This window comes from Marmota flaviventris, chromosome 9 (assembly GCF_047511675.1).
Source record: "Marmota flaviventris isolate mMarFla1 chromosome 9, mMarFla1.hap1, whole genome shotgun sequence".
Classification (NCBI taxonomy): Eukaryota; Metazoa; Chordata; class Mammalia; order Rodentia; family Sciuridae; genus Marmota; species Marmota flaviventris.
In genome coordinates this window covers 65,930,598-65,951,820 of record NC_092506.1, presented here as the reverse complement: position 1 = coordinate 65,951,820, position 21,223 = coordinate 65,930,598, and the positions used below count along the sequence as shown (strand labels likewise).

Sequence of the window (21,223 nt, the reverse complement as noted above, 5' to 3'; positions counted from 1 at the left end):
CAGGAGGTCCCCCAACCAGGCACAATGAGCATGGAAGACTGCCTTGAAGAGATCACAGGTCCCTCCCCATGGCTTGGACACTTTTGGAGTGTTATAATGATTAAGGAACATACTTCACCTGGTGTTATGGTTGAGAATGTTTCCTGATGATTCATGTGTTGGAAGCTTGGTACCCAGTATGGTGTGTTAACATGTAGTGGGACCTTTAAGAGGTGGGACTTAGTGAGAGGTCATTACTGGCTTCTCCTCAGTGTCTCTCTGGCTTCTGATCTTGAAATATGATCTCTCCCTCTCTCACATAATCTCACCATGATGCCAATTACCATGTTATAACCCAATTCAGCCAAGAGCTGAATTGATGGGCCTCCTGATCTTGGACTTTCAGCCTCCTAAACTGTGAGCTAAATAAATCTCTTTCCTATGTAAAGTACACAGCATCAGGTATTTTGTCTTAGTAACAGAAAATGGACTAATATACCCCGTAACCCAACGATTCTTCACGGGCAAAGGGAGAGAACTTTTGAGTGAAAAAGACATGGGTCCAAACATGGCTCCTGAAGTTACCAGCAGTATGACTTTTGAGCCACTCATTGAACTTCCCCAAGCTTCAGTTTCCTCATCTGTGCAGCAATTCTAACTATTTGGAAGGATTGGCATGAGAATCTGTGTTCACTGTCAGTACTCAGCACATGCTAGTTTCCTTTTTCCTCCCTCCTTCACTTTGCACAACTTAACCTCTCTGCTGGAAAGGATGCCATTCAGATCTCTCTTGCACAAACCTCTTCCTCCTTCAAGATGACCCTCTTACATGAAGCCTTGCCAGATTCCCCAAAATGAAAAACTGACTTCCTCTTGGAATATCTTATGCTAGTCTTATGGTGTTGCCTTTTCTTTTTCTCATTTATACTTTTTCAAAATTGTACGTGCATGGAATTTTATTTACTCCATTTCAGTTCCTTGTGCCCTCCCCTTTCTCCTCCTCTTTCCCCCTATTCTACTTCCTCTACTGATCTTCCTTTCACTTGCTTATTTTTTTTTAAATTTTTGATTAGTGCTTTATACACATACATAAAGGTAGAATTCACTGTGGTATATTTGTACATGGACGCAGTATAAGTTTGCTAAACTCATTCTACATTTCCTCATCTTACCTGTCCCTCCTCACTCCCTTCTGATATTCTTATACCCCACTGATCTTCCCTAAATCTTTATGACATCTGATCCCCTCCCATTTTTCTCTTATTTTACTCTAGTTTCTGCATAAGAATCATAAAGTATGGTCTTCTTGTGGAACTTATTTCACTTAGCATAATGTCTTTTTAAAAATATTTTTTAGTTGTCAATGGACCTTTGTTTTATTTATTTATTTATATGTAGTGCTGAGAATTGAACCCAGTGCCTCACATATGCTAGGCAAGTGCTCTACCACTGAGCCACAACTGGAGCTTGAAATATAATGTCTTTGAGGTTCATTCAAAGAACTTCATGTTGGAGCATGTGTCAGAATGTTATTTGTTTTAAGGCTGAATGATATTCTATTGTGTTATATATTACACTTTGTTTACCCATTCACCTCTTTAAATTTTTTTTTTTTTAGTTGTGTATGGACTCAATGCCTTTATTTGTTTTTATGTGGTGCTAGGATTGAACCCAGTGCTTTGAACTTGCAAGGCAAGTTCTCTACCACTGAGCTACAACTCCAGCCCTCCATTCACCTCTTGATGGACATTTGGGCTGCTTCCACTTCTTGGCTATTGCGGATAATGCTGCTATGACCATGAGCGAACAAATGTCTCTTCAAGACTTTATTTTCTACTTCTTTGGAGAAGTAGTCAGAAATGGAATTGCTGGATCTTATGATAGTTCTATTTTAGATGTTTTGAGGAAACTCTATATGATTTCCCAGACTGGTCAAATTTTTATTATTTTTTAACTAAATTGATTTTTTAGAACTTACTTTTGTGTGTGTGTGTGTGTGTGTGTGTGTGTGTGTGATGCTGGGGACCCAACCCAGAGTCTTGTAAATGCAAGGCAGGCACTCTACCAACTGACCTATATCCCCAGCCTGACCTTATTTTTTTTTTTGAACAGTTTTAGATTTACAGAGAAATTGAGATGATAGTACAGAAAGTTTCCACATATACTACACTTAGTTTTCCTATTTATTTATTTATTGTGGTATTGGGGATTGAACTCAGGGCGTTTTACCACGGCAGCCTGTCACCTAGTATTTTACAAAATCACTAAGTTGCTCTGGCTGGACTTAAACTTGCAATTGTCCTGACTCCATCTCCCAAACTGCTGAGATTATAGAGTTGTGCCACTACACCCAGTTCTCTGTTCCTTAACATATTGTATTTTAATATTGTACATTTGTTACATTTATCCATGAACCAACATTGATATACTATTTTTAAAATATTTTTAGCTGTAAATGAACACAATATCTTTGTTTATTTATTTATTTTTATGTGATGCTACGGATAGAACCCAGTGTCTCATGGGTGCGAGACAAGTACTCTACCACTAAGCCACAACCTCAGTCCCTTGATATACTATTATTAACTGAAGTCAATAACATTTATATGTCCTTAGTTTTTTGTTTTTTATTTATTTTTTTTTCATTATCCCATCTAGTCTTGTGTCTCTTTAAGCCACTCTTGGTTATGAGTGAGGGCTTCTCAAATTTTCCTTCCTGTTTTTTTTTTAAATTTTTTTAGTTGTCAATGGACTTGACTTTTATTTTTTTGTTAAGAGAGAGAGAGAGAGAGAGAGAGAGAGAGAGAGAGAGAGAGAGAGAATTTTTTAAATATTTATTTCTTTTTTAGTTCTCGGCAGACACAACATCTTTGTTTGTATGTGGTGCTGAGGATCGAACCCGGGCCTCACGCATGCCAGGTGAGCACGCTACTGGCTTGAGCCACATCCCCAGCTCCCCCCCCCCTTTTTTTTTTTTTTTTTAAATATGTGGTGCTGAGAATCAAACCCAGTGCCTCACATATGCTAGGCAAGTGCTCTACCACTGAGCCACAACCCCAGCCCTCCTCCCTGTTTTTTGATGTCCTTGATAGTTTTTTTTTTTTGAGGAGTACTGGTTAGCTATATTTTAGAATGCCTTTCTATTGAAATTTGTCTGACATTGTTTTTTTTTTTTTTCCCCCAATACTAGGGATTGAACCCAGGAGTGCTCCACCACTAAGCTACATCCCCAGATTCCAGTCCTTTTAATTTTTTTATTTTGAGGCAGGGTCTCATTAAATTGGCCTTGAACTTGAGTAACTCCTGCTTCAGCCTTCTCAGTAGCTGGGATTACAGGCATACACTACAATGCCTGACCTGATGTTTTTCTTACTATTAAACTGGGGTTATAGGTTTTTAGGAGGTAGATATCATTTCTTTCTTTCTTTCTTTTCTTCCTTCCTCCTCTCTTCCTCCCCTCCTCTCTTTCTCTTCTCTTTTGACAGGGTCTTTCTATGTTGCCTAGACAGATATGTACCATCATGCCCTGCTTGGAGGAAGATCGTTTGCATCACATATCAAATGTACATACCATGATCAAGATTGGTAACTGTTGATGTTGACCTTGATAACCTGGCTGAAGTAGTAATACTTCAGTTTGTTGTCAGTTTCACAACAGCAAAGCTTCCTCTCTTTCACCCTTCCCATACTGTACTCTTCAATTAGTTGCTATGCATAGCCCACACATGAGGAAGGGGAGTTATGCTCTCCCCTGCTTATAGGTTATGATTTAACAATGAAAATATCAGGTCCTATATCTTTTCAAAATTGGTCATGCTTTGCAATCCTAGCAGCTGCTCGGAGGTGGAAAAGTAGTCCACACCTCCCATCCTACATCCTAGAGCCTCACTTTCCTCATCTGTAAAATGGGAATTGATGATCTTTCACCAGTTATCATTGTAGGGAGTTGTCAGTCAGTCCCTGGTTGTCAGAATCAATTCCCTTGGCCATCTCCATTTCGCTGCGAAACTCCAGGCCCGGGAAGGGGCGGTGCCTAGCCTAGGGTCTCATCGCGGCCTCGCCCAGCCCAGGCCCGCCCAGCCGCAGGTAGCTGGGTGCATTTCCGCCCGCCAGAGTTATTTGCATGCTGCTGGGGTTCCTAGTGCTAACTGTCTACCGAGCCCTTATGAGTTTGACCTCGACGCCCCAGAATATGCGGCCCAGCCCGCCCACCGTGAGTGCGTGGCTTCGCTGGGCGGACGGGTGGGCTGGGGCTGCTATATTCCCTCTCCTTTCCGCTCTGGCTCTCTCCCGCCACCTGGGTTTTCCTTCGCTTTTTTTTTTTTTTTTTTCCGTCTGTCTCCCGTTTCTAGTGGCGTTGTCTCCCTCTGCCTTCGGCTGGGCTCTCTCCTTTGTCCTCGGTGGCTGTCCCTCCTGCTTTGCTCGTTCTGCTTTCGCGCCTTGGTCCCTATTTGGCTCTGTGCGGACTCTCCTCTTTGCGCTTTTTCTTTTCTTTCCTTCCTTTTCGTTTCCTCCGCTGGAGATTGAACCCAGGGCCTTGCACATGCTGGGCAAGCACTCTACCCCTGAGCTCCAGCTCTATATATTTTATTCTGAGACAAGGTCTCGCTTCAGTTGCTGAGGCTGTCCTGGAACTTGCCATCCTGCGGCCTCGGCCTCTGTAGGCGCTGGGATTACCGGCGTGCACTACCGCACCCGCTTCGCCGCCCTCCCTCTCCACTTGATTTTTGTGTCCTTTGTTTTGGTTCCACTCTGTGTGTGGCGTGTCCCCCGGGACCCCCATCCCCATTCCCCTGGCTCTGTTCTTATTCTGACTCTCCCTTTCCCCTGCCCCAGATGGGGGAGTCTATTCAACCAGCCCAAGGGAATCCCATGGGATTCCCCTGCCATTTCCAGCCTGCCTTTGTCTGCCCTCTGCCTGGATCTTGAGTCCCCCTGTAACGAAAAGCTTGGTCCTTGTCCCCAATGCCAATCAATGCCAATTTAATAATGAGGACACGTTTGAGAAAAAGGGAAAAGAAGGTTTAGTGCTTTGCTAGCAAAGAAGAAACTCAGGGGACTCCTGTCCCCAAAGCTGTGACTCTCTGGATCAGGGTGTGTGTGTGTGTGGGGGGGGGGGTGAGGGTGGGAAGGTATGGGGGGTGAGAGTGTTTAAAGAAACACTTCAAGTGTTACATTCCAGGTGTGCTCTGATAGGGGTCCCAGGGTACCCTAATATTCACTTCCCAGATCCTCAGCAGGTATCTCTTCCAGTAGTGGGAGTGTTCAAGGGTAATTAACTAGGGGATATCTCCTAGTTAGGATATCACTGTCTCCCTAATCTTGTTAGGGAGGGGGAGAGGGGAGAAGAGAGAAAAAAAACATTAAAAAACAAAAAAGCCTTTGAGCAATTAGGGCTTTATTCAGAAGGCAAGGGATGGGGCTGGGGATGTGGCTCAAGCGGTAGCGTGCTCGCCTGGCATGCGTGGGGCCCGGGTTCGCTCCTCGGCACCACATACAAACAAAGATGTTGTGTCCGCCGAAAACTAAAAAATAAATATTAAAAAATTCTCTCTCTCTCTCTTTGGAAAAAAAAAAAAAAAAGAAGGCAAGGGATCACTGTTATACCCCTGCTTGCTTATTTGTCCCCAGGAATTGGGAGAGGGAGTTTGGAAAGAGTATTGAAAAAAAAAAAAAAAAGCCCCTGTAGGATTCAAAGTCCAGAGTGCTAACCATTACACTATGGGACCTGCTAAAAAGTCCCAGTAGGGCTGGGGTTGTGGCTCAGTGGTAGAGCCCTTGCCCAGCACATGTGAGGCACTGGGTTCAATCCTCAGCACCACATAAAAAAATAAATAATAAAAGGTATTGTGTTCATCTACAACTAAGTGTATATATATATATATATATATATGTGTGTGTGTGTGTGTGTGTGTGTGTGTGTGTGTTTATTTTATTTTTTTAAAAAAGCCCCTGTGCACTACAAAAGCAAAAAATTCTAATTTTCTCCTGGCTTAAGTGCTGTCCTGAATATTGCAGGAAAAGAAAGGGGATTAGCAGTGGGGAAGAGTACGGGTCTTTCCCATAGAGTGATGACAGTGTTGTTGGTATTAGCTGTTGATAGAGTCACTAGCTCATTATCTGTGTGCTCTAGATGTTGTGTACTCAGGGTGCTCAGTGCTCGTTGCCTAGGTACTCAATAAATAACAAATTCCTGGGCAAAGGCGGGCAATTTATGGAGCCAGCACTGAGAATGATTCCAGGTAGGGCAAGATTTGGCCTTTATCAGAATATCAGGTGCTCCTGTGAATCAATCCAACAGACATTTATCGAATATCCCTGGTGTGCTGAGCCTTGTAGCATGTGACATACTGATGAATTAGGAGTCTCTTCCTTAGGGACACAGGGTAATGGGGGATCCAGATGAATAAACAGGGTATTACAAGAAGGAAACGGCTGTAACAATGGAAGTACTCAGTCCTGTGGGATCCTGAGACAACCCTATTAGAAGGATTCCTGGGGGAACAACTTGAAAGATGAGAACTCAGTGAGGGGAGGGGAAGAGGCAAGTGATTGAAGTCCTGAAGGAGAACAAGCAGGTGGTTTTATTCTTGGATTACTAAAGGCCAAGCAGTTGACATGTTGCAAAGAGACTTTTTAAAAATGTCATTAAAAAAATATATTTGTTTAGTTGTGTGTAGACACAATATCTTTTTTTTTCTTATAGTTGTAGATGGACATAATACCCTTATTTTATTTGTTTTTTATTTTTATGTGGTGCCAGGGATTGAACCCAGCACCTCACCAGTGCCTCACACATGCTAGGCAAGTGCTGTACCACTGAGCCACAACCCCAGCCCCGCCCCCATTCCCACCCCAGGAGACTTTTAAGCATGGTTAAGGAATCCAAGAGTTTATCTGCAGAGAATGAAAAGTCACTCAAGTGTTTTTTTTTTTGGAACGAGAGTGGGTACTGGGAATTGAACCTAGGGTCACTTTACCACTGAGCTATAGCCACAATCCTTTATGTTTTTTATTTTGAGATGTTTTCTTGTTAAGTTGCTTAGGGTCTTGCTAAATTGCAAGAGGCTGGCTTTGAACTTGCAATCCTGCTGCTTCAGCCTCTAGAGCTGCTGGGATTACAAATCACTCAAATGTTTAAAGCAGGGAGTGTCTGGGTGAGGTGGCTCATGTTTGTAATTCCAGTGACTCCCAGAGGCTTGGAAGGCTGAAGCAGGAGGATCACAGGTTCCAAAGCCAGCCTTGGCAATTTAGCAGACCCTGTCTCAAAACAAACAAAAAATTTAAAGGGCTGGGGATGTGGCTCAGTGGTTAAGTACCTCCAGGTTCAATCCCTGGGGGTGGGGGGGTGGGGAGCAGAGAGTGACAACATCGGTTTTGCACTTCAGAAAAGGGACTCTGATTTCAGAATGGAGAATGGATCTGGGGGAGTCCAGGGGTTCATGGAACTTACCAGGCAAATAGAATTACTAGGATCTGGTGATTGATTAGGTGTGTGGGAAAATTGAGGGGTGGGAGCAGAATGCAAGATTACCTAGGGCTCAGATAACTGAGTAGAGAAGTGGGAAAGTTCAGGGTTGTGGATTGGTGAGAGATCCTGAAGGGCTTGGGGGACATTTTGGGAAGATATCCCTTCTTTCATTCATCTGAGACTGATCTAACGAAATGTATGAATGTTTGAAGGAATAGGTAAGATGTGTAGAGACCCTGTAGCTTGAACTGGATGTGGGCTGGGTCTAATTCATCCCTATATCCTCATGGCCAGCACCAGCTCTACTTTGTCACTTCCTAATTATGAGTCTCATCTCTGACTTTTCCTTGCCTGTGATATGAGGACCTTTAAGAGACCTGTGAATCAGGCATGATGGAGCAGACCAATAATCTAAGCAACTCAGGATGCTGAGGCAGGAGGATTGCAAGCAACTCAGGGAGATCCTCAGCAACTAAGTGAGACTCTATCCCAAAATAAACGACTAGGGAATGTAGCTCCAGTGGTAAAGCATTCCTGGGTTCAGTCCCCAGCACAACACATATACACTCAAAGAAAGAAAAGACCCGCAAGCTTTCAGTGATAACAGGAATAATGAGAACACATTGGTTCATTCACGGGGTAAAGTCTGCGAATTCACATTTAACTGCCTGCTTCTCAGAGGTGACCTCAGGGTTAACAAACAGCCCTGCCAAGGCCCTTGAAGTTTATGGGAGAAAGGAGTAGTCATAGATCCTAGGCTTATTTCTCTCAGCTGTATTGACAGCTGCTGACAAGATGCATTCTCTCCTCTGCCTTTTCCCATCTAGTAGCACAACTGTTCCTGGTAGGAGCTGTTGCCATGGCAACTCAGTGCTTTCCAGCAGTTTGATTGTGTTTGGCCCTCTTAATTTCAGTATACAACTTTAATCTTAGAGGTAGAGTCTACAGGCCAGTTGAGAATGAGGTAGCACCTAAATCAGACTGGAGGACAATCCTGAGCCCTTTCTCCATCCCTGACCCTGCAATGAGTTGTAAAGTCTCCAGGTCTGGAATCCAGCCTTCCCTTTAACATTACGCAGATGGCAGCAGCAGCCATCACATCCCTTAGGAAATCAAAACCTTCAACACAAAAAGTTGACACCTCCTACCTTTGAGTCTTCCTCTCAGCACCTACATGTGTAAGCCATCTGTTTCTCTCTCTCCCCTGCGAGCTCTTTGAGGGCAGGGGCTGTGTCTTAATCATCTGCCTAGCACAAGGCTTGCAAACAATAGGTCTTCCACATATTTTGTCAAATCAATGAATCAGTAGGAGATGAAGAATGGAGGTGAGTTTGGAGTACAGCAGACCCGAGTTCAAATCATCTCTTAGTAGTTGGTTGATCTTAAACAGCTTACTTTACCTCCTTCAGCTTTAGTTTCTTCATCTGTAAAATAGGGATTTAATACATTCTAATAGCAGTGTGGTTATGATTGAATTAGACAAAGCATTTAAAACACTGTACAAACTGGGTGTGGTTGTGCACTCCTGTAATCCCAGTAACTCAGGAGGCTGAGGCAGGAATATCACAAGTTTGAGGCTAGCCTCAGCAACTTAATGAGACCCTGTCTCAAAATAAAGAATAAAAAGGGTTGGGGACATGGTTTAGTAGTTAAGTGCCCCAAACCCCTAAACAACAACAACAACACAAAAACAAAAACAATAAAATTGCAGTTTCTAGAATGTGAAGGCTGGGACCATGTCCTGCTTATTCATCACTGGTTCCCAGGTACCTGGCACAAAGTACAAAGTAGTCACATACATATTTTATTGAATGAGTGAATTTTAAATAACAAAAGTTGTTTAGGAAGCTAGTTTGTAAAAGTAACAACTGGTGTATCACTTCATGTGTACTAACAATTATATAGTTTTCTGTTTTTTTGCAGTGCTAGGGCTAAAACCCTGGGCCTTAAGCCATCACATCCTTTAGAAATCCCTTAGAAACACCCAAAGTTTCCTCAAATGCAACACAACTCCCAGTCTGGTTCCATGTCCCTCTTCCTACTAGCTGAGGGCATCTCCAAGCAGACTCACATGCATCCTTCGTGCTCAGCCCAGGCTCTGGTACAGAGAGGTTTTTAAAAATTCCACTGGACATCTTAACTTAATTTACCCTTGCACATTTATAATTTATGAAGCAGTTTTACATCCACTGTATCTAGTGCTGACCAGTCCTATTTAAGCCCCACAGGTTCATATTTTGAAAAACATCCATCAAAACAAATTCTTCTTTTTTCTTTTTTCCCCAGTATTAGGGAGGGAACCCAGGGCTTTGCACACATTAGGCAAGTGCTATACCATCAACTTAGATCTCCAGCCCACAGATTCTATTTTTAAAATTAATCAAAGATCTGTCAACTGCTAATCAGAACTTCTGATGATAAAATATTTTTTGTCCTTTCAGTGTATGGTGGCATTTGTAATTCCAGTGGGTTAGGAGGCAGGAGTACCACAAGTTCAAGGCCAGCCTGGGCAACTTAGCAAGAACTTGTCTTAAAATAAAAAATAAAAAGGGTTGGGATGTAGCTCAGTGGTCTCCTGGGTTAAGTCTCTAGAACTACACATATACACACAAAAATAATTTTTGTCTTCAATTCCTAGCACAGGATGTGAGTACATAGTAAGTATCCATGAAGTACTTCTGAATGAATACTAGTTCTTTAAAATTTTCTGAAATGTGAGGGTGCATGGGGGCAGGAAAGATGGTGGAATGAGATGGGGGATCATCACCCACTCCCACCTTTTCCTTCCTTCCTTCCTTCCTTCTTTCCTTCCTTCCTTTCTTTCTTTCTTTTTTTTCCCCCAACACTAGGGATTGAACCCAGCTGCATGATACCACTGAGATACACCACTAGTCCTTTTTATTTTTTATATTGAGGTGCTCAGGTTGGCCTCAAATTTGTGATCCTCCTACCTAGCCTCTTGAGTAGCTGGGATGACAAGTGTGCATCACCATGTCCATCCCTTTACTTTCTTTAATTTAAATTGCTTTATAGATCTGAGCATCCCAGGTTGGGAACTCCTGACCTGAATGTTCTCAGGACTAAGAATGTAGCTCAGTGGTAGAGTGCTTGCCTAGCATGCATGGCAGGCACTGGGTTCTATTACAGTACCACAAAAAATTGCATATTCTTGTCTTATAGATAAGGAAACAGACCCAGGGAGGAGAAAAGGCTTGCCAAAGGCCACATACTTTGGAAATATTATCACTGGGACTTCCACAGCAGTTTTCACTGATCTAAAGAAGTTAAAATGCTTGAAACTGGATGTGGGGGCATGTGCCTGTAATTTCAATGACTCTGAAGATAAGGCAGGAGGATCCAAGTCTGACACCAGCCTCAGCAATTTAGCAAGGCCCTGAGCAACTTAATGAGATGCTTCCTTAAATAAAAAATAAAAAGAGCTGGGGATGTAGCTCAGGGTAAAATGCCCCTGGGTTTAATCCCCAGTACTTAAAATATATATATATAAATAAAAGGCTTGAATAGGCATTCTTGTATCTGAAGTCTTTTTTTTCTCCTTAAAATATCCACCCTCTGGAGCTACACAGTATAAATACAATTCCTTTCAGTATGGTGGAACTTCCAATACCTAACGACAAAGGTTGTTCTGTATTAGGTTATTGAAATCATGAGCTTTCTGGAGATGGTGCTGTTGGTTCACCCTGCCGCTTTTGCCCCCAGGTATCCACCGTTGTAGAGTTGAATATCGGAGGCCAGATCTACACCACCACCATGGGGACTCTGAGAAAACTCCCAGGCTCAAAGCTGACAGAGATGTTCTGTAGCTCAACCAAGGCCTGCACTGACGCAGAGGGCCGCTTCTTCATCGATCGCCCTGGCACCTATTTTGGGGCCATTCTGGACTACCTACGCAGTGGGCAGGTGCCTACACAGCACATCCCTGAGGTATACCGTGAGGCTCAATTCTATGAAATCCAGCCTTTGGTCAAGCTCTTGGAGGACACGCCCCAGATTTTTGGTGAGCAGGTGGCGCGGAAGCAGTTCTTGCTGCGAGTGCCTGGCTACAGTGAGAATCTAGAGCTCCTGCTGCGTCTGGCAAGGGCAGAGGCCGTGGCAGCACGCCAGTCAAGTGTGGTCGTGTGTGTGATGCGCACTGAGGAGGAAGCCACAAGGTGTGCCCAGCCCCTGCATTCTCTGGAGGCCAGAAAGATGCCAGTTGTCAAGTTTGGGCCCTGGAAGGTAGGCCCAGAAATCAAGGACCTTCTGTACTGTGTGGAGATGGACATTAAGGCCCAGGGCTACCAGGTGTCCTGTGGGAGCTACTACCTGGATCATGCACACCGGGCCAAGGTCACTGATTGCTTCCATATATTCACCTTCACCTGGTGGTGATCCCCAGAGTCTGGGACTGTGTTATGGGCTCTGGTGGGGCTCACGAAATTAAAAAGTTGTCATCAAAAGCCATCTTCCTTTTATTTAACATATAAACATCAAACAATTTCCAAGTTTAGCTTAGGGCTTTGCCCCCAAATATTTATACATACCTTTTCTCAACTTTCCACTCCTTGCACCTGACCCTTGTACACTTGCCTAGAAGATTCCAGCTGTTCCCTCTTCAAAGCTTCATGTACTTGCCAGCCCCTTAATGTACAATAACAAGACTAAGATAAACAGGAATGTTTCAACAGTGCTTTGCGGGAGATGCAGGATGACAAAAGGAAAATACAGGACATCATGAATCTAGATAGTTTGACCTAAAGATGTAATCTTCCCATCCTCAAGTGATGCCCTAGTTCATCCATACCTGGAACATGCCTTCCTGAGGAAAATCTCGTTAGTACCTGTAGTAGATGCTTCCCAGATTGCCTTCACCAGTAGCTGTATGTGTTTGTGGAAGCCCCATAGCTGTCCTCTTCTCTAGAACAGTATTTTTCAAAGTATGATATCTGCATTCTTTGGGAACTTGTTAGAAATATACATTCTCAGGCTCCACTTCAGACATACTGAGTTAGAATCTCTGAGCATCAGTCTAGCATCCTAGTTTACCAGGCCCTCTGGATGATTCTGTTTGTATATGTGGTACTAGGGATTGAGTCCAGGACCTTGGGTGTGCTAGGCAAGTGATCTACTACTGAGCTACATCCCCAGCTCCCTCTGAGTGGTTCCAATCACTCTTAATTTTGAGACATATTCTGGTAAAAAAGCTGGGTGCTGTGGTGCACACCTATGATCCCAGCTATTCAGGAGGCTGAGGCAGGAGGATTGTAAGTTTGAGGCCCACCTAGTACCTTAGTAAAACTGTCTCAAAATAAACAAATAAAAGGCTGGAGATGTAGCTTGGTAGAACAACCCTGGGTTCAATTCCCAGTACCTCAAGAAAAAGAAAAAAACTTCCACCTCTCAGACAAAAGTATAAAAGACTGGCCCCTGACTTACATAAGGAAAAAAATTTCCCCAGTACTGGGGATTGAACCTGGGGGAACCCTACCCTACTGAGTTGTATCATTCCTTTTTGAGATAGGGTCTTTCTAAGTTGCCAAGGCTGACCTTGAATTTGTGATCCTCTTGCCTCAGCCTTCTAAATTGTTTCCGTGCTGAGCTTCAATTTTCTTCAAGTTTCTGTTGCAGAGTTTCTTGTGAGATCAGGCTGGGGTCAGTCTTACTTGGAAGCACATTCTTGTTTAGCTTGTCTACATTGCTCCTACTCCCTTTCTAAGAGCACTAATTCTTCAATAAACCACTTGTTAAAGAGTTTATGTTCTGCTTCTGCTTCTCAACCTAAGACAGTACTAAATTTTAAGGAAGGTAATCTGGACATTTATCTTTCAAGTTCAGTTCTGAGACACATGGCCCCCACCCTTGACTTGTAATTTGGCAAACTCTTCAGGACTGAAAGGTTTCCTGAGGCACAGGACTCCATAACCCAAAATCAGAAGGTCCCAAGCAAATTGAGATGAATTCTTCACCCTACTGCCTCCCCAGTTCACCTTCAATTTGTTTCTTTTTCCTTTGGAATGGTTGTTCTGTTGGGATAGATCCAGGAGTCCACTCAAGAGAGACTATATGTGCCCAGAGACGTCTGGCTTTGCCCCCTTATGGGACCAAAAATGTCTATATCCAGCTCTTACACAAAAATATTTTATTTTTTTAAAGAGAGAGAATTTTTTTAATATTTAATTTTTAGTTTTTGGCGGACACAACATCTTTGTTTGTATGTGGTGCTGAGGATCGAACCCGGGCCGCACGCATGCCAGGCGTGTGTGCTACCGCTTTAGCCACATACCCAGCCCCCCAAATATTTTATTTCTTCCTTTCATGATACCTTTACCTGCTGCAGTGCCTCTGTCATATATTTCAAACAAAATCCAAAAGCTTCTGTCAGGTTTGGAGCCTGACTTCTTGGGAACACTTAAAATTTTCTGTACCTTGCAATTCTTCAAAAGGCTGAGCAATTCTCTCTAATGTTTACAACCTACAAAGGTGATTTAGCCCATTCCTTTGGAAACTCCAGATTTGGGGTTGTTGGATTGCTTGTGTAACCAAGTTTTCTTTCTTTCTTTTTTTTTTTTTTTGTACCATGGGTTGAACTCAGAGGCACTGAGCTACATCCACAGCCCTATTTTGTATTTTATTTAGAGGCACGTTTTCACCGAGTTGTTGGCACCTTGCTAAATTGCTGAGGCTGGCTTTGAACTTGAACTTGCTATCCTCCTTCCTCAGCCTCCCAAACTGCTGGGATTACAGGTCTGTGCCACCACACCTGACTCAAGTTTTCTTTTTGTCTTGTGGTACTGGGGGTTGGACACAGGGCATCCCAAATGCTATGCAAGAGCTCTACCACTGATTTACATGTCATCCCTCCATTCCATTCTCCTCTGTTCCATTCCACTCCACGACAAAACTAAGTTTCCCAGATTGGCTTGCAATCTTCCTTCCTTGGCCTCCTGAGTAGCTGGGATTATGGGAGTGTCCATGTCAAGTACCCACTTTTTTATTTTTTTATGGTTATTGTCCATGTATTTGAAGCAGGATCTCTCTATGTTGCCCAGACGGGCCTAAAACTCCTAGGCTCAAGGGATTCTCTGCTTCAGCTTCCCAAGTGGCTTGGACTGTAGGTATGTACCATTGTACCAAGTATTTTTTGATGTATTATTCTTGAGAAAAAAGTCCAGTCTCCATGGTAGGGGAACCCCTTTTTTTTTTGGCTCATCCTATTGCTTGACTCTCTCAGTCTCAAATGATAATACAAGTCTCTTCCAACTCTGGTAAGACCTTATAAGTTGTTTTTCTTGAGAAGTTTACCAATCCCTTAATGATTGCTCAGAATTAGAGCAGCAGTTCTCAATTTGGGTTGTCCTTCAGGATCACCTGGAGAGAGTTCAAATTCTCCAATGTCCAGGCCATACTCAGGGAACCCTAGAAATAAATCAGAATTTCTAGAGGCAGAGCCCAGGTAAGAATGTGTTTCAAAGTTCCTTCAGATAATTCCATTGTACAGTTCAGATTGAAAACTACTATTATAGAGTTTCATTAATTTAAGACGAAGGACAATTTACTGATCTACCCCACACTGAGGGATCAATCGTCTAATTTAAAGTCATGGCCTTGTCCTAATCACCAATTTGATCGAGGAGTAGAAATTACTGTATGGCGCAGATCAGTGTATAGACCTAACTAAAAATAAAAAGTGTCAGGGGTGGTGGCACATGCCTGTAATCCCAGCGGCTCAGGAGGCTGTGACAGGAGGATCACAAGTTCAAAGCCAGCCTCAGCAATTTAGTGAGGCACTAAGCAACTCAGTGAGACCCTGTCTCTAAACAAAATACAAAATAGGGCTGGAGATCTCGGTGGCTCAGTGGTATAGTGCCTCTAAATTCAATCCCCAGTACTCCCTCTCCCCCACCAAAAAAAAGGTGTTGGGGATCTGGCTCAGTGGTAGCACCCCCTGGATTCAATCCTCCGTACAACAACGAAAATTAGAAGATGAAAACTTAAAATTGAATTTGAAACATAGCTGCCATTACAATCCAAAGAAAAAACAATATTTATAAGACACCCTAGTTCATAGGACTGCATCACATCACATTTTCAGGTTTACACTGTTATTCTAGGATACCCCTTTGCTACTTTTAAAACATTTTCTACTTATTTCCTCCATCCTTCTCTACCCTTCCTGCTGTGCCTTTTTTTTTTTCCCCCTTTGCAAGGTGATCCTTAAGGACTAAAAACCCAGGCCCATTCCTAGTTTGCCAGAGACCTAGCTAGTTCAAGAGTGGACGATTGGTGACTAGTAATGTCAGATCTGAGAAATAGAAATAGGGCGTGTATTTATATTTGTAATATGATGCTGGAGACTGAGCCCTGGACCTCACACATGCTAGGCAGTGCTCTACCACCAAGCTACACCCCAGTACCTTTTTCATTTTATTTTTGAGACATACTTTTTTTTTTTTTTTAGTTTTCGGCGGATACAATCTTTGTTTGTATGTGGTGCTGAGGCTCGAACCTGGGCAGCCCGCATGCCAGGCGAGCGCGCTACCGCTTGAGCCACATCCCCAGCCCTTTTGAGACATATTCTAAATTGCCTAGATTGGCTTTGACTTTGCAATCCTCCTGCCTCCTCCAGTAGTTGGGATTACAGATCACGTGTACCACCAAAACTGGCTGTAAAATAATCTCTTCTGATACACCCTGAAGAAATTTAGGTCTGAACCAGTCTTTTATCCAACACACTTAGGTTATCTTGAAACAATAAATTTTTGTTGTTTTTCAAATTAGATTGGAGGACTCTGAGGGTAGACATCTTTCATGCATTTGGAGTCTTCTGTACCTTCCAGCCTCCCATTTTTATTCAAGTAAACCATATTAACTTTTTTTTTTTTTTTAAATACCAGGAATTAAACTCAAGGGTGCTTAACCACTGAGCCACATCCCCATTCCCTTTTTATTTTTTGAGACAGAGTCTTCCTAAGTTGCTTAGGGCCTCACTAAATTGCTGAGGCTGGCTTTGAACTTGTGAACTTGTGATCCTCCTGTCACAGCCTCCTGAGCCGCTGGGATTACAGGCATGGGCCACTGTGCCCAGCTCAATTTAGGCATTTTAAACACACTTATGGTTGAAGCCACTTGTTCAAATGCCAGTGCCTGACTCTGAAACTTTGTTGCTTGATCCTGTACCCCAGGATCAGACGAGGTATTGATTCCTTAAAAGATGGGTAACTTGGATATCTGGAGTTGAAACAGATTGACATTAAGGACAACTTCCTTAACTTTTTCTGCATCCTCCATTTTCTCACACTGAGAGTAAAGGCTGAAGGTTTGTCCATTCCCCTGGCCTGGGGGATTCCAAGGAAACTGAGAACAGTAACTGCCCCTTGACAAGTCCTGTCTAGCACAAACTGACTTTTGTTTCTATAAATTTTAACAGCTTCTGTAGGATGGGGTATAATCAATATAGCTGCTTATCCCTAGTTTGATCAAACTGCATATAATTCAAATTATTTGCTTATTTCTTATGAGGTCGGGCGGTCGAATTCAGCCATTCTGGGAACCAGTGAAGGTTCCTGGGCTAGATTGGCAGTAAAAGAGGGAGGGAGCAGGAAAAGGCACCTCAGGGTAGGGTAGGCGTGGAGCACAGTTTGAACTAAAACGACCCTCAAGGTTCAAACATCTCAGCATCTTTCCTTAATTCTCAGATTAAGGCACTGAAGCAGCTCCAGGTTTTCTCTCTAGCTGAGGCTCGTCCCGCCTCTTCCTTTTAACCTCCCTCTTTTCCTTTCTCCCTCCGGAAGCTCCGCCTCCTCCATGCAGAGCTCTCCTTTTCGTTCCTCCACCGGTAGAGTCAAAGCAGCTAGCTAAATCTGCAAGCAGAGCCGGGCGGCAGCGGAGCGGCAAGAAGCGTTCTCTTTCCTGAAACCCCGCGGCATTGTGGGATCGCGGCGGGTTCCTTCCGGGAGAAGGGTTTTCGCCTAACTCTATCCCGCCTACGTCGTTGTGTACGGAGGCCGAAAGGGCTCGGGGGCAGCCATGGCGGCGCACCTTAAAAAGCGGGTTTATGAGGAGTTCACTAAAGTGGTTCAGGTAAGCTCCGGCAGAGAGGGTCCCGGGACCGGTCCTGGGTGGTAAAGTTTATCTGTACCCTAGGGGCCCCCCAAGCAGGCTCCACTTCCTGTATTAGGTGCCGACACTCTGACATACGTACTCTGAGACTGCAAGTTAGTGGGCGTGTTAGATTATAGCCGCTATGAATATGTGTGGTCTGACGTTTAAAAATTATTAGAAGAAACAAATAGCGCTTTACAATTTACAGAGTTTTTTTTTTCTTTATCCTTTATCTCATTTTGTTCTTTCGCAAAACCATGTTAGATCGACTTACGGTTGCATCCTTGTTTTACGGACACTGACATTGAGGCTTCCGGCGATATACTAGATCTCTGTCAGGTAGTGGCAGAGCTTCTCCCAACTCGGTCCCCCAAACTCCCAGAGACAAGTTGGGCCATATGCAGATTATTCAAGAATTAGGAGAGGGGTCAAGTGGAATGCCTCGAGGTCCAGTCAAAACACTCGAAGGCAAGGTTCCTTGGGGTAGAGCTCTTCAGTGGTGGAACAGCGCACCTAAAAAGGAGGGAAATATTTTCCTCTCTCGGAATTGTAGGAATTATTTAAAGACAGGTGGGCCAAGCCCGTGTCAGGTGCTTGATGTGTTTCTAAAGAGGCTGATTCCAAATCATCTGGTGTTCTGCTTCCCAGGCTTTATTTGCCGTTATTAAACTCAGGAGTGCTCTACTACTGAACCACATCCACAGCCCTTTATTTTTACTTTTTTTTTTTTTTAAGTTGTAGATGGACATAATGCCTTTATTTTATCTATTTATTGAACTTACTTATTTTATGTGGTGTTGAGCATCGAACTCAGTGCCTCAGGCATGTGAGGCAAGCGCCCTACTATTGTTGCTCAAACAGTCCCACACAGCGCCCTACAAAAAACTCTCTCTCTTTTTTTTTTTTTTTTTTTGGTACCGGGGATTGAACCTAGGGGCATTTAATCACTGAGCCACATCCCCAGGCCCCCCCCCCCCTTTTTTAAGAGATAGGGTCTCACTGAGTTGCTTAGGGCCTCACTAAGTTGCTGAGGCTGGTTTTGAACTCGCGGTCTAACTGTCCCACCTTCCGGAGCCGCTGAAATTACCTGCGTGGCGCGTCCCGCAGTAAACTCTTGTTGAACGAATGATTGACATGTTTTACAGGCGCGGGTGGCATGCGCCTTAATCCCAGAAACTCTGGAAGCTGGGGTAGGAAGATCTCAAGTTCCAGACCAGCTTTGGCAATTTAGTGAGACCCTGTTTCAAAAAAGATTAGGGATGGGCTGGGATTGTGTCTCAGCGGTAGAGCGCACGCCTCTCACATGTTAGACCCTGGGTTCCATCCTCAGCACCACATAAAAATAAATAACGAAATAAAGACATTGTGTCCATGTATAACTTAAAAAAAAAAAAAAAAAAAACGATTAGGGATGTACCACTCCTGATTCAGTCTTCAGCAAAACACACACAAACAATAAAAAATTTCAAACAAACAAGAGTTTATGAATGAGTAATTACTTTGTACCAGGCATGATAAAAAGTGTTGGGCCACAAAGTCTAATTAATACATAACTGTGTTCTTGCCTTTTAGGAGAGCCAGAACAGTGTATCTAGGATTATAATACAGATACTTGTATTGACAAATCAAGTCTTCAAGTCTTCTATACTCATTAGGAACTCCTCTTTTTTCTAAAACCAAATTCCCAAGCCCTTTGTGATCTCACAGTTTTTATTTACAGCTTAATGGTCATTTCCTGTATTTTTTGGGCACATCTTTGTAGCATGGGCACATAGTCTTATAGAGAAGTTAGTTTGCTTAGTTGGGTTTTTCTTGTAATACTTTGGGATTTACCTTGATACTTCCCCTCCTACTGGAGATTGAACCCAGGGTCACTCTACTGCTGAGCTATATTCCCAGTCCTTTTTAAAAATTTAAAATTTTAGCCGGGCACGTTGGTTCGCACGTGTAATCCCAGCAGCTCTGGAGGCTAAGGCAGGAGGACTGCAAGTTCAAAGCCAGCCTCAGCAAAAGTGAGGTGCTAAGCAACTCAGTGAGACCTGTCTCTGAAAAAAAGTACAAAATAGGGCTGGGGATGTGGCTCAGTGGTCCCTGGTACCAAAAAAAAAAAAAAAAAAATTTAAATTTTTAGACAGGGTCTCAACTAAATTGCCCATGCTGGCTTTAAACTTGTGATAGTCCTGTCTTAGCTTCCTAAGTAGCTGAGATTACAGACATGTGTCCCCATGTCTGGCTTCAGTTTTAGTTTTATTTCCTCTTTTTTCCCCTAAAAACAGAAAAATAGTTTATTAAATTTGATGTAGCCATCATTTAATTTCAATTGTCATCTGTACTTCAGCTAGTCTCCCTACCCTACCTTTTTTTTCAAACACATCCAAATCATTATTTCATCTGTAACTAATTTAATATGTATCTCTGAAAGTTAAGGATTTATGAAAATAACCCAATACCATTTTTATATCTAAAGAAATTGACTTTTTGGGGTGGAGAACTGGATATTGAACCCAGGGGACTTAACCACTGAGCCACATCCCCAGCCCTTTTTGTATTTTATTTAGAGATAGGGTCTCCATAAGTTGTTTAGGGCCTAGCTAAGCTGCAAAAGCTGGCTTTGAACTCATGATCCTTCTACCTCAGCCTCCCGTGCTGCACCACCATGCCCTAGCAAAATTGACATCTTAATTATCATTAATTATCAGTATATACATTTCCCTGATTGTCTTATAGTTTTTCCAAGTTTGAATCAGGTTACAAAAGCCTATATATTGCAGTTGGTTGATGTGGTTTTTAGTTTTATTAATCTGTGGCTTTAATGTCCACTTCTAGTTTTTTCTCATAATTTTATTTTTGTTGTGGTTGAAGAAACTATTTCTTTGCCCTCTAAGTTTCCTACATTTTGCTGATTTCATATTTGTGGTGTTGTTTAACATGTTCCTCGGTTCCCTGTTTCTTTTAAATTTAATCTTGGAAGTTAGCTTGAATTCAGGTCTGTTTTGGAGATTTTTTTTTAATATTTATTTTTTAGTTGTAGGTGGACGCAATATCTTTATTTTATTTTTATGTGGTGCTGAGAATCGAACCCAGTGCCTCATGCATGCTAGGCAAGCATGCTACCACTTGAGTCACATCCCCAGCCCCTGTTTTGGAGATTTTTGTTTTCTTCTTCTCCTTCTTCTCCTTCTCCTTCTCCTTCTCCTTCTCCTTCTCCTTCTCTTCACGACTGTTTCATCTTTGTTTGTTTCTCTTTGTGTGGGATATCGTCAGCCATTAATGATTATTGCTTAGTAGATTCAAGCATTCATTTAGGGTTGCCAAAGTGATTATACAGTATTATATCAATCTTTCTTTGTTAGAGTAATCTTGTTAAAAAAAACTGGTTGGGGGCTGCAGTTGTGGGTCAGTGGTAGAGTGCTCGCCTAGCATGCACAAGACACTGGGTTCGATCCTTAGCAAAAATAAAGATATTGTGTCCACCTAAAACTAAAAAAATAAATATTAAAAAAATGGAACCAACAAATTAGTTACCCTAGGCATAAATGTTGTAGGAAAGTTAGCATGAAAACCTTATTTTCCATTTATTTACCAGTTCTGAAGATGCTAAGTTGGTTCCCTAGGATGTTCCAAAAATCACAGTGATTTTCTTAATATCAATATGAACTCATGAATTAAAAT

The 21,223-nt window shown here is 42.8% G+C and overlaps 2 protein-coding genes across 4 annotated transcripts in view; both read left to right on the top strand.

The window, feature by feature from the left end:
• Positions 1–322: 322 nt before the first annotated feature.
• Positions 323–11,910, top strand: Kctd14 (potassium channel tetramerization domain containing 14). 3 transcript variants are annotated; one of them, XM_071616526.1, is made up of 3 exons: positions 323–396; positions 2,829–2,898; positions 11,171–11,910. In XM_071616526.1, the coding sequence occupies exons 1-3, from the start codon at positions 359–361 to the stop codon at positions 11,840–11,842; spliced, it is 780 nt and encodes a 259-aa protein (XP_071472627.1). In that variant the 5' UTR covers positions 323–358; the 3' UTR covers positions 11,843–11,910. The 3 variants fall into 3 exon arrangements, with proteins under 3 accessions (XP_071472627.1, XP_027798455.2, XP_034492492.1); XM_027942654.2 differs by lacking the exons at positions 323–396; positions 2,829–2,898 and adding an exon at positions 4,089–4,192; XM_034636601.2 differs by lacking the exons at positions 323–396; positions 2,829–2,898 and adding an exon at positions 4,092–4,196.
• Positions 11,911–17,272: 5,362 nt separating this feature from the next.
• The window catches only part of Ints4 (integrator complex subunit 4), a 108,503-nt gene continuing 104,552 nt past the window's right edge, over positions 17,273–21,223 (top strand). The window contains exon 1 of the mRNA XM_027942666.2: positions 17,273–17,530. Within this exon, the coding sequence (XP_027798467.2) occupies positions 17,477–17,530 (54 nt within the window). The 5' untranslated portion in view covers positions 17,273–17,476. The remainder of the gene's footprint in view (positions 17,531–21,223) is intronic.

What these genes read in the sequence shown, in the direction of transcription:
- Kctd14 (XM_071616526.1), top strand. Translation starts at nt 359, where the DNA reads ATGGGCCTCCTGATCTTGGACTTTCAGCCTCCTAAACT. An exon ending in GACTTTCAGCCTCCTAAACT is followed by an intron (nt 397 to 2,828) that starts GTGAGCTAAATA and finishes TTTCTTTTTTAG; the next exon opens with TTCTCGGCAGACACAACATC. An exon ending in CCGGGCCTCACGCATGCCAG is followed by an intron (nt 2,899 to 11,170) that starts GTGAGCACGCTA and finishes TTTTGCCCCCAG; the next exon opens with GTATCCACCGTTGTAGAGTT.